We start from the raw sequence: 16,702 nt of genomic DNA on the forward strand, positions 1-16,702 counted from the left end.
GTCAACCAATCTAATACAGTGATGAAACATTTTTCTTATATTAATATGTTTCAGACAACTGCTGCTGCAGGAGCCTCACCCAAAGACCTCACAAGGTCGCAAGGTCACAAGATTCATCTCTGGGTTTGTTACCATTTAAAGGGAGAAAAAGAAAACTAACACAGTCTAAATGGACGGAGGAACTATTCTGTAAGCGTGAGAGTCAAAGACTTTTATTATTTCGAGCTGTAAAATAGACACAAACTGTAGTTTCCTCCCTGTCTTCCAATTTTCACTTATCCACTGCATCCTTCTATGCACTCCCATCATTTCCTTTCATTCAAAGTGATACTTAAGTGAATAAAAGGTTGTAATTCCTCGGACTGATCTGAGCAAAGGTATAAATCTTTAATAATCTAATGGTGATTGTGTCCAGCTTCCTTCCTGCTGTGTCATCATCACTGCTGATGCATGTGGAGATAGCATGATGTAGGAGAGGTGGATTTAAAGCCAAAAATGCCTCCTCACCTTTTGTGAATAAACATGGAACCACCTCCCTGTGCCCTCCACCTCCTCCTCTTCCTCCCCCTCCTCCCTCTCAGTGTTATCCCAGCGCTCCACCGGGGCGCTCAAAAGCGAGGGCGCAGACAGAGCAGGGTGGGTACAGGAGAGCTGAGCAGAGGGAGGGGGCACAGGGAAAGCTCTTCGCAGTGTTGGGCGGTGAATGTAACTCAGCCACCGAGGGGAAGCTCAGCACCAGAGCCCGGTGACAGAGGAGGCAAGGAGCGGAGGAAACACGGAGCGCGTGCCCGTCCCCGCGCTTCAGCCCCGCAGGGAGGAGACACGCAGAGGAGGAAAGATTCCCCCAAACACAGACAGAGCGTCGGATGAGGAGAAGAGGAGAGCGGAGGGCATCGGATAGGCTACAAAAAGGAGTGAGTACACACAGAGTGAGAGGGAACTTTCACTCCTGGATCAGTTTCTAACAAGTTTTGGAGTGTTACCTGAGCTAGTTCATGTTCTCATAGCATCACATCTAATTTTAAATACATTACCTGCTTCTAGCAGCTTATGCTAGTTGTTATAATTATTTCACTTCGCTTATAAAGACAGGAAGGAAAGAAGCAGGACAGTGTATTGAGGCTAAGACAGCTCTGCAACCTGCACAGCTGCAACGCCTGCCTGTTTGTTTTCATCATTAAATATTTATCCACCTGAGTATATCAATATATAAGACATCCCACTTAAAATCTTCCCTCAAAGCAGCTTAGCATCTCAAGTTCCAAGTGTTACATTCAGTTGGACTGTTGTTCTCTTTTCTTTAATTTACTTAAAAGTCAAAACCATATAAACTTGGTTCTGAAACACAGACTGTGAGAGCACCTGAAATGACCCTGACTAAAGGAGATTGAATCTAGGTTTTCAGCCCGCATTGGTGTGTTTTGGTTAGAGCTCAAAGTGGAATTCGGTCAACTTGAGGACTTTTGAATTGCCCTTTTAAACTCTAATCCATTAAGACTGTTTGTAAGCTTGGGTGGAATCTTTTTAAAGACAAGAAAGGAATAAAACAATGCATTTCTCATTTTTTCTCAATCTTACCTACAGTAATGTCACATGTAGTATATCAAATACTAGAGCATTATTTGATTAGTGTCATCTTATTTGAACTTACTTTCATACTACTGAAGTTGTAGCTGTAGGTATTTTGATGAATCCCCTCATTATAACTACAGGCCTATTTTAAACACTGTTTATTTTTAACTTTGAATACAATAAATAAAAATATTGGCTTGTATCAGTGTCTCTATTACAAAGCCACGGCACATGCTTCTTTTCTCTCTCGTTCATTTTTGCATTTTAATTTGATTTTTGAATAAATATGCAATTTACAAAACATTATACCAAAGAAAATCAAGAGAAACTGAGGCCACAAACCTAAACAAACTGCTGGTGTTCTCTCAGTCTTGTACACCAAAAGAGTCATGTACATCAAGTTGATAACGTTTCATGATGAAACTGAAAGTAGTTCATTCACAAACAACAAAGACTGCAGCAGCTCACATTTTTCATCCCCCTAAATTAAAGATGCACAAGCCTCACGTGCCTCTCTTCCTCTCTCCTCCAGCTCTAAGCATACCTCTCTGTTTCAACAGCTCTCTGTATCCTATAAAAGCACACACACAGAAAACACACACAGAAAACACACACAGAAAACACACCCCAGTGTTGCAGCATGACTGGAAAAGAAGACTGAAGACTCAATGCTCGTGCCTGATTCATGCTTTCACCAGTGTTTGAATTTAACAGCCATTTAAAGCCCTGGTTGGTGATTTATTTATAAGAAGTTCTAAAATTAACAGCTAAGTGTGTTTGACTGGAGTAAGGGAGAGCACAGACGGGTAGGGGGGAGGAAAGTGTGGGAGAAAAAACATTCACTGGCGTTTTCTCATGTCTCCTGACAGTGGCAGCTCCAGACTTATTGGACCCTAAATCCGCCACTCACAACACCAAGCCCCGCCTCTCCTTCTCCACAAAGCCAATCACAATGACTCCCCGGGAGGAGAGTGAGGTGAGAAAAGTACAGACTTGAACAGCCGTTTTTTAATTTATTTTTTCCAAAGGATTTTCATTCCACAGTGGATGAAAACACCCACCAAAAATATATTTCAAGACTGCCAAAGTAAAGTTCAGGAGGCCTCCTGTGTGTGTGTTGGTATATTAATCAATTTAAGTGTTTCAGGTTGTTGCCACAGTGATGAAATGGAAGACAGTGTCAGCCATCTTTCTCTTGGTGGTTCTGTACCTTGTGATGGGAGCAGCCGTCTTCAGGTCCCTGGAGCAGCCTCATGAGAGGTATGCAGGTGATATATTTATGTACACCAGTCTGACTGTTTACTCCATCATCAGAGAATCTATACGCGCTTTAATTTACACATCCAACTTCTTACCCATTAAACACTTGCTTCTGATATCCTGTCTATGCTACATATAACTCATAAATTGTAAATATTTCTTGAGTGCTTTGGAAAAACTGCAGGTCTATTATCATATTATTACTTATTTCTTGAGAAAATATGAAGAATGTTGTGTTTTATGGGCAACAATTCCCAAATATTGGTGCCTGAAGCACAACAACAACTGCTACCAGATGTGGAGTTCCCCAAGGTTCACTACTTGGGCCTCTGTAGCTCAGTTCTGATTTGCAGGACAGCATCACCTCTTACAACAACTACAAAGATAACTTTCAGGTTTACTCAGCTCTTGTTAAGTTACTCATAGTCTTCCACCATCGAAATGTATAACAAAGAAGAAATTCAGTTTTAAAGAAGCTGTGAGGAGTTTGGAAGTGATCATGAAAAAGTCTCCCTCCAAGATTTGCGCCTGATGGTAATCCACACTTCAAAAAATAAGATTATCAGCACCAATATTGCTGGTTACAGGTTAGTTTAAATTGCGACTTCTTAGCTTCCAGGTCGGGCTGACAGAAACCAGATTGATTTACGGCACATCTAGGTCTCTATGACAACACCACGCTGGCTGACAAAGTTTAGTAGTGAGAAGAGATAAAACACAGGGATCTGTGTTTTTCTCTGCCTAAGACGATTTCTATGATTAATTTTGTAGTGATGGTGGACACAGGAGCTTAACTGTCAGACAGAAAAAGGACAGAAGGGCAGAATAAAGCTTAACAGGAGAGTGATACAGCCCAAGCTAAAGGCTAATTAGCCTTTAGCTTGGGCTGTATCACTCCATAACACAAGGGGCTAAACTGTTTGTGATATTGTCCAATCCAACCCACAGTCAGCAGTTATTCTGCAGTGGTCTGTTCAAACTTGAGAGTCTATCAATAAAATGAAGAGTGAGGTTATGTTAGCTCTGCTTGGTAGATGACTGTCAGGACATAGCTAACTAGGATTTACTAATGTTACATATTACAGACATGTCTTAGAGCACTGGGCTGCCAGCTGCACTAAACATAAACGGCTACTAAACTACATACAAACTGACAGTGTTTACTTGTTGTCACGTTAGCCTACAGATACGTCAGAGCACCAGGCTAACATATAACCAGCTCAAACAACATTTGCTTGATGTCATGTTTCAAACCGTAGCGCTACGTAACTGTACTGATAAATACCTTACCTCAGCACGTTGTATCCAGTAAAAAGTTGTCTTGAACAAAGAAAATTTGTTTTGATCTGATCTCTGTTTAATTCCAAAACAAACACGTCTCACTAAAAGTAATTTATGACAGGGGGTGCAATTAAAACAGATCCTCCTCACAGCATCTTTAATATTGATCAAATTACTTTTTTACATAATGGATTCAGAGTCTAGAACCGTCTGTGGAAAGTATTCATATTTGCAATTCTCTTTGGTAAGTATTATTAGTTTTCACCCTCTCCAGTCTCAGCTCAATTATTTGTGAGTTAAGACGGAGCTGTTAAAGCTGTTACTGAGCCCAAAAATCAAAATGTCAAAATCACAATCAGAACCTTTGGTTTGACAAAATGTGCCACACAGTCATCAATCAGAGACATAGATGTTACTTTGCACACCCTTTTAAAGAAGTAACTGACCGAAAAGTGGACCCTATCTCTGACACATTAAGCCACAGTTATTAATAAGTGTTACTCACTTCCACTTATCATCATTTATTCTCACTCAGTGCCCAGCGTTTGGCCATCCTGACCCAGAAGCTGGAGTTCTTGTCCAGACATCCCTGTGTCAACCAGAGCCAGCTGGAGGAGCTGGTGAAGGTGAGACTGGCCTCACTCACAAACGTCACTCAAACAGTCACAGTCTATAGTTTCAGCACCATGGACAGCTCTTAAGCTAGAGGAGGAAGGGGAGATGTTTGTGTCTGTGATTGTTAATTATTAACCAGAGTTTAAAGGACTAACATTAACAGACTGTTGACCGTTGATTCAAAACACCAGCGTCAGAGCATTATTTCCTCCCTCTCTCCTGCTTTAGCAAGTTGTGTCTGCAGTACGTTCAGGAGTTAACCCCGCAGGGACACTGACCAATCACAGCAGCCTGTGGGACTTGAGCTCCGCCTTCTTTTTTGCTGGGACTGTCATTACAACTATTGGTAGGTTTCACACAGAAACATATACACAAATAATCTTTTATTATATTTGGTATAATCTAAAGGAAGCTGATCCTAATACCAGCTCACTGACAGCATAAAGTGTTTTCATATTCTCAACCTCTTTTCCAGGTTTTGGGAACATCTCTCCCCACACTGAAGGCGGCCGGATCTTCTGCATTATCTATGCTTTGCTGGGGATCCCTCTGTTTGGTTTCCTCTTGGCTGGTGTTGGAGATCAGCTTGGCACCATATTCGGCAAAGGCATCACTCGAGTGGAGAAGATGTTTGTGGTGAGTCAGGAAGAGCGTACACAAACACAACCAGTTTACAGACACATGCTTTGTATTTTTACCACACAAGACCAGTTACATTTTAAAGGGACCTGGTTTAGAAATAAATATTGTTTCTTGAGATATGACTCTGTTCGGTTTAACTCTCGACGTGTTTTTTCTCTTAATAAAAATATATTTGCTGAACAACAGCCACAGCCAGTGAAGAGAAGTAAATCCTAGAAAATAAAATAAAGATCTGATTGTTATTTAATGAAATATTCACATGTTGACCTTAGCTCTAGTGTGTTTGCATCAACAACATGAGAGGAAACACCTATTCAAGGTGTTAAAGCTGTTTATTTATTTTTGTACTTCTCACTTACTTATATATTTTTTCTAATGTATGAAAAAGAGATTCTGGATGTCTTGAGGCTTTATTTGTGCTGTGTATTAAATATGTCTGCTGTTTGCTGTATTTTAAAGGGGAGTGCACACAAGTTTTGGGTGTGCAAAGGGCAAGTCTGAAGAGGTTAGCCTGAATAATTTACAGTGAAGCACTCTACAGTATCTTCACCCACGCCGGCTCTTTTGGGCTCTATTTAAAAAGGCCAATCTCTGATTTAACTAGCATGCTGAGCACAGATTTAACTAAAGCAAGCAGTAAAGACAAATAGCTCATTTTTATATGTCCTGTACTCACAGTTCATCTAGTAGTAGAAATCAAACCTTGTTGTGTTGTTTATCTTTTAGATTTTGGGCCTTTTTTCTGAAGGCTTATATATTTAGAAACAACATACTTTGGGGACACGAAGCACAAATGTTCATTGTGAATGCCGACAGAGCCACTGTATGAACAAAGTCTTTGACCAGAATTTACATTTGGATGAATAATTCTCCAGCTTAGGTTCAGACTGTGAGGATTACCCAGCTTAAAAGCGTGATTTCAGCCTTCCACTGAGGCTGAATTCATATTTTGAAATAAGTTCCCACAGTTTGTGTGGAGATTTCTTAAAGTTGGAGTGGTTTTATTAAATATTCTGCTTTCTAGTCTTGAATGAAATGACCCAGAGTGTGATTCAAGAATCAATGACTTAAAATGATTGACTGCTGCTCAGGGCACCTGAGGGACCCTGTATTTAATACTGTGTTGAAGACTGAGGGCTGAGGACAAAAGGGTCATTGTACATTTGAGAGTGTTAGTCAAAGACTTGTGGCTCTGCTGCCAGATTGTTCTGTATCCTCTTTTGTGAATACTGTGAATGTGTTTTCTTCTCACTGCACCCAAGGGACCAATTTGTATGGAAATGATGTTTCGACTACAGTCAGGTTCTGGCTGTTTTACAATTTCTCAAAAAGAAGTTTCAGTTATGTGTCTGGTCCATACAGAGACGTATGAGAAAATAATCCCAGGGGTTGAATCTTCATTATTTCCCTTATGCACCTCAAGCACTTTGCTCCTTAAACATGAGAGCTGCTTTTGAGCAGAGTATCTTAAGTTTTCAATGGACTGCAAGGAAATTTGTTAAATGTCTCTCAGTCAAAGTAAAGATTTTTGTAGACTTATAATCAATTAAGTTAAGAAATTAACAACCTAATGTATTGTTAATAAATAATATTTGCCATGTAAAATAAAAAAAGCTAACCACTTTGATCCTCCTGTTTTAGAAGTTGTAGAGTCTAAAAATTAATTTGTAGAATTAATTGTAGAGATAGACCAATATGGATTATTTTCAGGCCAATACCGATACCGATTATTTGTGGTCAAGGAGGCCAATATCAATTTGCAGTCAAAGTGCAAATATTGGTGTCCAAATTTTGAACAATACAAACTCCAACACTGAACTCCATTCAAATACCTTTAAGCATGAGTTTATCAAACAGCTCCCAGGCTTAGCAGCATGTTTTATAAAGTTAAATTAAAACTTCCTAAGTTTCAATGTAACTGCAATAACTGTAATAACTGTAATAACTGCTGATTGGCTGTTTTCCAAACCACGGCTCTGCTTGTAACCAATCAGATGGTACTGTGGGTAGGGATGGGTACCGAATTAGGTACTTTTATAGGTACCGACCGAATTCTGTCAAAAGTACTGGGTATCGATTTATGTAAAACCAAAAGGTACCATGTTTAGGTACCTAAATGCTTCCTTGTGACTGTGAGGGAGTGGAAGAGTAGGTTATATATTGAAGAATGAATTTGTTCAATTGAAATTTTTTAATATTTCATTATTAAACAAATTGATAATTTTTACCACATAAATACAAAAAAGTACAGAAACTTGGTACCGTTGAGTACCGGTACCGATTGCCAGGTACCAAACATCGGTACCATATCGTTTCAAATGTGAAAAGTAACCATCCCTAACTGTGGGTGGGACAGTGCTGGGGACGGAGTAGTGACTGCAGACAGCAGAGCGGCTGCATCAGAGCCGCAACAACGCAGTTTTAAATTAGTTTCTTATCAGCCATTGGATTTTAAAAAGGCTGATGCCGATATGCCTCAAAATGCCAAATATCGGCCCGGCCGATAACCAGTCTATCCCTAGTTAATTGTTATTTCGGCCCATATCATAACCTGATTTAAAAAAGAATCCTCACAGGAGCTTCAAAATATTTTTCTGTATGACATTTAGGACGAAGGCAGTTCTGTAGGATCCAGCTTCGCTTTTCTAAATGAAAAAAAAATCCCGGAGAGCCATCTGGAGCTTCATGTTTCATCACAAAGAGAAAAATCACACCAGAAGAAGAGCATAACACACCTGCCAGTCACAACGGTGAAATCCAAACCAACATCACATCATTTCTTCCGCTTCCTTCCTCCTGCAGCACTGGGACATCAGTCAGACCAAGATCCGCGTCATCTCCACCCTGCTGTTCGTGCTGTTTGGCTGCTTGCTGTTTGTGGCTCTCCCAGCGGCCATCTTTAAACACATTGAGGGCTGGTCAGCACTCGAGTCTCTTTACTTTGTAGTCATCACCCTGACTACCATCGGGTTTGGGGACTTTGTGGCAGGTACAAATACACTCAGTGATTAATACCTACACAGAAGACCTGTCTGTCTGTCTTCCTCTGGTTACGTGACGTGGCTCATTGTCTCTGTGTCTGTGTTCAGGTGGTTCAGAGATAGAGTACTTGGACTACTACAAACCAGTCGTATGGTTCTGGATTCTGGTTGGACTAGCTTACTTTGCTGCCATCCTCAGCATGATAGGGGACTGGTTCAGAGTCATCTCCAAGAGGACCAAAGAAGAGGTATGAGACTCCTTCATTCATCGACTTTCCCCTAATTTCTTCAACGGTTTTTCCCAGACCTGTTCGTTTTCTCCGTCCTGGTCTCTCTGACTGTATCTGAGCACCATGACACGGCTCAGCCTCAGTGCCATGTCCCTTACTTAACTTTTGCCCTCTGCTTAACTTCATTTCTGTGATAAGACACTTTTCTAATCCAATCCACCGTCTGCAACGCAAACACATTTACAGTCGCGGGCCATTACCGTGAGCATCTCCAGAGAGAGACGGAGGACAATGTGTGATGATATTGTTATCAGGAAACGTATCTGGAAACATTTGAGCTCTAAATATAGCACAGGTTACGTAAACAAAGGTCCCAGTGTTTGATTCGGCAGAGTTTAGGCGACAGATGGGGAGCTACAGTCGTTTAAATGACACATATAGACCTCAAGAAAGAGTTTAAGGGAGAAAACTCAGTCTTTGAGAGGAACATGATGACGCGACACGATGAGCCTGCCTTTGGAGCACAATTAGTTAAATAATTCTGTTCTTTGTCCGCAGCTAAGTGGTGATGCATGATGCATTATGGATGTGTGTGTGTGTTAATGCTCTGAGGGATCTCATGCTGAAGTCCTGTTGTGACACACTGTTATCTCACTGATCTGTATTTGACTTTATTATTATCACAGGCACTGTTTAAAAGTTTACAGCCTCTGACGTACAGGCAGTCGTTCAGCGTTCTTTCAAGAAATCAAGAAAGTAGAAGAAACAGCAGACACAGCAGGGAAAGTGTTATGATGGACATACATCGGATGACAGCTGATTAACCACGTTTTTAAAGAGCCTTGGATTGGAGGTTGAGAAAAGAATCAGTTAAACAGTCCGTAAAAAAAAACAACTCATCAATGAAAAGCTTTGATACAATCCTAACAGACACTTGCAGCCAGCGCTGACCAGCTAAAACTGGGCTGAACTGTTTTCTCTTTCTTGTTGGGGATCAAAGCCTGGCAGCAGATCTTTGAATTAGTTGTGTTTTATCAATGGACTGCCACAGAGGACATGTAAGAGAGCATTACTGAAGTCTAATCTCTTTATGTGGTAACAGCATTTTGTTTGGAATCAGACAAACTCCTGTAATAATCCTGCAAAATAAGAAGCTACTTTGGTCACATGCTTTATGTGGGATTAAGTCTTAATCCAGAATGATACACAGACCTGAGACTTCTGGTTTACTTAATTCAAGCTGCAGTCTACAAATATTAATGTTTTTTATTATTTGTAATAAATAATGCCAAAAGTGGTTAGAAAAAAATTAATGCAGGGCTGGATCAAGTGAGTGGCTAGGGCTGGTCTGGGCTTGCTTGAAACTTGATTGGGCAAACCAAAGTCCTTAACTATGATTGACAAGTTTTCTAAGACAGAGGTGTGAATTATGTTGAATTCAGCTACTTGGCTGCGGGAGAAAAGGAAACAACATTAGCTGTTTGTAGATTTGTTTGCAATTTAATGAGACATGTTTGTTTTTAGCTGTTTTACTAAAGTCTCTATATGAGTCTGTAAAACAGTACGCTTTGACACGTTACTCTGCTGTTTGCTGAAGATATGATCATTAGATGTATTTAGTGGTGATACAGTGGGTACATACACTCTCCAGTCACCTTATTAGGCATGGTAAAAATGATCTGCTGCAGTTCAGACTGAGCATCAGAATGGGGAAGAAAGGTGATTTAAGTGACTTTGAATGTGGCATGGTTGTTGGTGCTAGACAGGCTGGTCTGGGCATTTCAGAAACTGCTGATCTACTGGGATTTTAACCCACAACCATCTCTAGGGTTTACAGAGAATGGTCCCAAAAAGAGAAAATATCCAGTGAGCAGCAGTTCTGTGGGACAAAATGTCTTGTTGATGCCAGAGGTCAGAGGAGAATGGACAGACTGGTTGGAGCTGATAGAAAGGCAACAGTAACTCAAATAACCACTGGTTACAACCGAGGTCTGCAGAAGAGCATCTCTGAACACACAACACGTCCAACTTTGAGGCAGATGGGCTACAGCAGCAGAAGACCACACCGGGTGACCCTCCTGTCAGCTAAGAACAGGAAACTGAGGCTACAATTCACACAGCAACACCAAAACTGGACAATAGAAGATTGGAAAAATGTTGCCTGGTCTGATGAGTCTGGATTTCTGCTCCACATTCAGATGGTAGGGTCAGAATTTGGCATCAACAACATGAAAGCATGGATCCATCCTGCCTTGTATCAACGGTTCAGGCTGCTGGTGGTGGTGTAATGGTGTGGGGGATATTTTCTTGGCACACTTTGAGCCCCTTAGTACCAACTGAGCATGGTTTAAAGTCCACAGCCTACCTGAGTATTGTTGCTGACCATGTCCATCCCTTTATGAGCACAGTGTACCCATCTTCTGATGGCTACTTCCAGCAGGATCACGCTCCATGTCATAAAGCTGGAATCACCTCAGACTGGTTTCTTCAACATGACAATGAGTTCGCTGTACTTAAATGTCCTCCACAGTCCCCAGATCTCAATCCAATAGAGCACCTTTGGGATGTGGTGGAACGGGAGATTCTCATCATGGATGTTCAGCCGACAAATCTGCAGCAACTGTGTGATGCTATCATGTCAATATGGACCAAACTCTCTGAGGAATGTTTCCTGTACCTTGTTGAATCTATGCCACCAAGGATTAATCAGTTCTGAAGGCAAAAGGGGGTCCAACCCAGTACTAGCAAGGCATTCCTAATAAAGTGGCCTGTGAGAGTAAATACTAAGGCCACGTGGGTGAACTTCACATATAAGCTATAGCTCCAGTCAGCCTCAGTCAAAATAATCTTGAATTGTTTCAGTTCACACACCTCTGCTTCATTTCTGCCCAAGTCCATCAGTGCTTTATCAACACATCCAGAACTTATTTTATGTTATGACTAACAGCAGAGGCAACATCACAGGATTGGTATTCATGATGCTGTTTTCATGAAGACTGAGGGTTCAGTACAGAACACGAGCTGTGTTATAACTTTGAGGACTAAGTTGTGTTTTGCCTCATATCCCATCTTTGACAACTAACACTGATTGCAAGGATATAAAGGGAACTCAATAAAAAATGCAAACTGCAGCTGTCCTTCAGGAACTTCTAACACATCGCTGAGGTTTGCGTTTTTGACTGAGTTCACATCTTGCCCAAATGGTTCCCCTCCACAAGATAAATGAAGTCTGATTTGGATCTGATTCACACACCTATCCCTGCAGGAAAATAAGCAAATAGAGTTTGGCTCCATTTTTATTTACCCTGTAAAAGATCTCTCAAAATGTGGTTCTTTGTATCATGCAGTGAAATCTGTATTTATGCCAACGAGATTTACAACAATTAATCAAAGGATGTGGATTTTTTTTCACTAATCAAATAAAAATGAGTCTTTGCAGAAGAAACAAAAACCTCGCCATGACAACCAACGATGGGCTTCAGATCACTGAGGGGTGCACCACATATTCATGTTACACCACAAAGATATTGTGTTCCTGAGTTTGTGGAGAAATCATTCTTATAAGACGTGCTGGTATAAGGTAGTCAAACAAAAACTTCTTTAAGACGATTCATGTGATGTGTTCAATCTGCTGGCTGAAAACTCTAAGAGGCAACTTTCAAACAAAAATCATGAACACGAGGAGTTAATACACAGTCCCTTTGTCAAAGATAGAGTTGTCAGCAGAGTGTGAGGTCTGTTCTTAATGATTTTAGAAATGTCCTGAAGCTACAGGGGCTAAAAGCTGCAGCAGTGTTACACAGTACTTCAGACCTCAGTTGGTTAATGAAGTCCTTTATAAATCAAGGCTGTGATTAAATAGATGGGTTCATAAAAACCACTTAGGTCCCCAAGAGATCATTTCTAATTTTATTCAGCCCATCTCTATCCTGTTTCCTGTCTCTTTCCGTCACTGTGTATGTTACATTTTATCCTTTTAACTGATAAAACAGAAATTGTTGGCTCACATTTGTATCAAAGAGTTCTAAAAATCAAAGCTTCGTACAATCTTCTAACCTCACCTGCTTTCTCTCTGCAGGTTGGAGAAATCCGAGCTCATGCTGCAGAGTGGACAGCAAACGTCTCAGCTGAGTTCAAGGAGACACGGCGTCGTGTGAGCGTCGAGATCTACGACAAGTTTCAGCGTGCTGCTTCAATTAAACGCAAGCTTTCCTCAGAGCTGGGATTCAGTCCGACTCCGGAGTTCACGATGCCTAAGAGGACTGTGTCGGTCAATTTCAACGATGAACGGGACAAGAACGAGAAGGACGCTGTGCTGCAGGGCTTGACCACACCTCTGGCTAGGAATGGAGGATCTTTCATGAACGGTTTGGACCCTGAGAGGGGAGACTTTATTGAACATGTCAAGTAGGACTTAAAACCCTGTTTGAGGGTCTGTTGAAGACGTCGCAGTTAAAGCTGAGCTGCTTGAAATGAAGGATTTTTTTTACCCAAATCAAGAGAAAAACGAGCCAGTAAGAACATCTACAGCCCTCTACATGGATGAAAGCTGTTTTAGTAAAACTGTACGCTACATTTTGGACATGGGGAGTTTTTCCCTTCATCACTCTCACCTGCTTCAGTGAAACAATCATCGAGAGGATCACACAGGACAGAGGATGAACTCATTTAAAATTACTGGCTATCTGTCGACCTAATCTCACTTATATCCTGAAACAGAGTAGGGTAAGTCAATTATTAACAGTTTACTCAAGCAAAAAATCTACATTTTTAAAACTCTATAAAAAGTAAACGGTGATTTTTTTAATCTACAAGTCAGGAAGAACTTCATGAGGCCTGTTGTGTCTGTTGCACTCTGAACGTTGATGCAGTTTACAAAACGGTTTGATTCCTCGACTTGTTTTGTAAGTCTCTCTCTGTTGAACGACTGACGGTTAGAGATGGACAGGAAGTGCAGGGACAGAGAAAGAGTGAGGACATGAGACCAAGCCATGGACAGAGCAGGTATTTTATATGATGGGCTATATACAGTAAATATATCCAACAGTTAAGTGTCTTTATTAATCTGCCATATTTTTCAGGAGGACCTTGCTATTGACAATCTCAGACGGCAGAAACAGTGCTGCTGCTGCTGCTGCTAGAGACAAATATGGTTAAAAGTGTTCATTTCAGAATTGTGAAGTCGCACGGCATTACGTGTGAAATTTTGAGATTGCAGTGAGCGGGGGAATGCAGATTTTGTGCCGAATGACTGCAGAATGTAAAGATGTTAAGATTGTGGGAGAACTACAGGTGAGACTAAGCCGTGTGTTTATTGCCTGATGACATTTGATGACTGTGATGTTTGTCAAAGTTACAAACAGCTGTTTTTTTTCTGTTTGGATTATTTCAAAGTGCTCATTTAACAGAGGAGTTAAGGTGATTTTGAGGTTACTGAGGATGTTATTGATGGTCTGTTTTTTTGGATTATAATCGTTTCTGTTGTGATGCTGAAAAGCAACCGTGTTGAACAGACATGCCTTCATGTATGTTTGCATTTCTGTGGAATTTAAAACTTGTACAAGCTGTAAAAAACAGGGTGGACAGGGTTAAAAGAGGTCTCAGATTGTCTCTGATGCTGGTTTGAGTTCTGTGAATGACATTTGTTAAACCGTGCTGTGCCTTAAACACTTTACTTTGCAAAATCAAGGGCAAGCAGAACACAGTGTGGGGCGATCTGATTCAACAACTTCTATATACGTGTGCTTAAATCAGTGACATTATGTTTGCTTCAACCAATGAGATTAGAGGTTTTATGGCTTTTCTTTTGCTTTACATGCAGTCCAAAAAAACTGCATCAGTAGTCCACACGCACATAATGTTGGCCTGAGTACAATGCTTAGTGTTGGCACTGTAACAGTTTAATGTTTATGAACCAAGTGGACTGTTAGAGGCTCGACTGTTTCATCAAGATGTTCAAATGTTCTGGGAAGCTGTAGCAGAGGGACACATGAATGAAGCAGCTCTTTTCTGAGCATTTGAATCATATTTGATTATGTTCTGTACCATCACATCGGCCTATGAGAGATTTCTTTAATTTCCTCTCGGCTGACCGACCCGATGCTGCTTTACTTCTCCAAAGCTGAGTCATCCAACCAATCATGTAAAAATCTTCCTGCAGACAAATTTTAAATCACTGAAAGATAAGAGTGGGGGGAGAAAACTGTAAAAACAAACAAACTACTTTTTGTTGAGATAAAATTCTTCAACAGGAGTGTTCACAGATTTGCACCCTGACAGAACATGAAAGTGTCATTGCTACAGTACAAATGCCCAGCTGATAACACACACACATACACACACACATTGAGGGTATATGCCATGTGTGTACACCTGCCGTTGAAAATGCACTTTGATTTAACAGCCTTTTGAACACATCATGCTTCAGCTTCCCCAGATTACTCGTCCATTCAGAAAGCTGCGATGATGATGTTGTTGTTATGTGGCATGGAGGACAACTACACAGATAAACACACTTTTCTCTGTAATAATCCATGCATGAGAATACAAACCGAGATTCTTACCCACACATGTGAGAAGAAAAAAATTGCTTTATATAACATGAAGACTAATGGTGAGAGTTTACTGTGAGGGTTTGCTCTGAGTCTGATGGATGTGAGAGATTCAGCTGTGAAGTCATTTTTATGATCTTCCTCAGCTTGTTTTCGTGAAAAATAGGTTGGTGATTCTGATGGATGTGACTTTAAAATTAGACCGATAGAAAGTCAAAGTTTGTGTGTTAAGTGGTTAACTGTATGTTTCAGTACTAACACTGAATGGAAACAGTAGAGGTGTAACACTGTGTAGCTGCTGGTTAGTCTGCCTTTGCCTTCTCCATGTACTAATCAGTTCGTTTGCTATCATACAACATTGTGACACGATCAAAATGAACAAACTAACTTTTCACTCTGCTAGATGCGTTCCTTCTTTTTATGAAGAGGATTATGAAAGTGTATTTTTCTAAGCTGTATGTTTTTACGTGTCGACTGTTTCTACACTGATGTGAGTGTGGGGGAAAACACACTGTAATAATAATGTCTGTAGAGCTTATCCAAGCAGAACCCAACAAAGATTTTTGTACACTATGACTTGAAAATAAACCAGATTTGAATTATTAACATGGTCTGCTGTGATTCAGAATACTCAAGCTTCTACTGTTGGATCTGTATACACAGACAGGGAATATGCTTTATGTGATCAGTAACCACTCACGTCCTCAGAGATCCTCAACAACAAAAGAGGACTGAAGATCTGAAGATATCCAGTCAAATGCATTTAACTGAAAAATTGATGAATAATATAAATCCTTCTTCACTGCCCATAAGCTGCAGCATGTGGAGTTGTGATAAAGGGGGTGGTTACTCAAACATTAGCAGAGGGCTAGGCTGACAGTGGCATTTCATTACCCTGTGTGCAGAGCATTTATAAGCAGTTTGAACACTGGCTTCATCCAGGTTTACTGATGGCTGTGGACACCAGTGCACACCTGCAAATACACTCAGTGTACCTGCACTCAAGGGAGTATAACTTCATCAGGGGAGCTCAGTAAGAAGTTTCATCCCAGCAGGTAAAGAAAGTATTGATTTGTACCCTGGTGATGGAAAATTAAATGGACATTAAAAACTGGAGCTCTGCCATCTGACTTCTCACAAATAATTTGTTTGGAGTAGAAGTTGCTTTACATCTGGAGTTACATTGACTTATATATGTGCACAGGCAGGATATATGTATTTGTAGATTAAATGTAACAGCAATCACCTGCAGCATGGTGTTTCTACGTGGGAGAGACTCCACGAGCCAGACTTGGCACGTTAGCACAAGCTAACCTCGGATATTTGACACATACCTGGTTTGCAGAAAGCCAACTCACGTCGCTCTTCGTTCCCGTGCTGCTTTTAAGGGCCAGAAAGTGAGTGAAAGTCGAGCCAAACTTCACCCTCGTTTAGTAAAAAGCTCTATCTGTTCGGTGTTTCGTTTCATTTTGGTTGTGTTTCACTTTCTCCGTGCTGTGCACTATCGTAGCCGCTCGGGTTAGCTTCGTCCACTCGCTTGTTATTAACACGTAAAGTCACTGACGCACTG

General features: G+C 40.8%; 1 protein-coding gene across 1 annotated transcript; it reads left to right on the top strand.

The window, feature by feature from the left end:
* Positions 1–608: 608 nt before the first annotated feature.
* On the top strand, positions 609–15,718 carry kcnk2a (potassium channel, subfamily K, member 2a). Its single transcript, XM_074666389.1, has 9 exons — positions 609–914; positions 2,442–2,548; positions 2,720–2,832; positions 4,649–4,739; positions 4,957–5,074; positions 5,204–5,364; positions 8,173–8,359; positions 8,460–8,599; positions 12,660–15,718. Coding segments are annotated over exons 1-9 (1,251 nt in total). The 5' UTR covers positions 609–913; the 3' UTR covers positions 12,993–15,718.
* The last annotated feature ends 984 nt before the right edge of the window (positions 15,719–16,702 follow it).

This window comes from Halichoeres trimaculatus, unplaced genomic scaffold, assembly GCF_033239565.1.
Source record: "Halichoeres trimaculatus isolate MK-OKI-2021-1 unplaced genomic scaffold, fHalTri1.1 fHalTri1_scaffold_3, whole genome shotgun sequence".
Classification (NCBI taxonomy): Eukaryota; Metazoa; Chordata; class Actinopteri; order Labriformes; family Labridae; genus Halichoeres; species Halichoeres trimaculatus.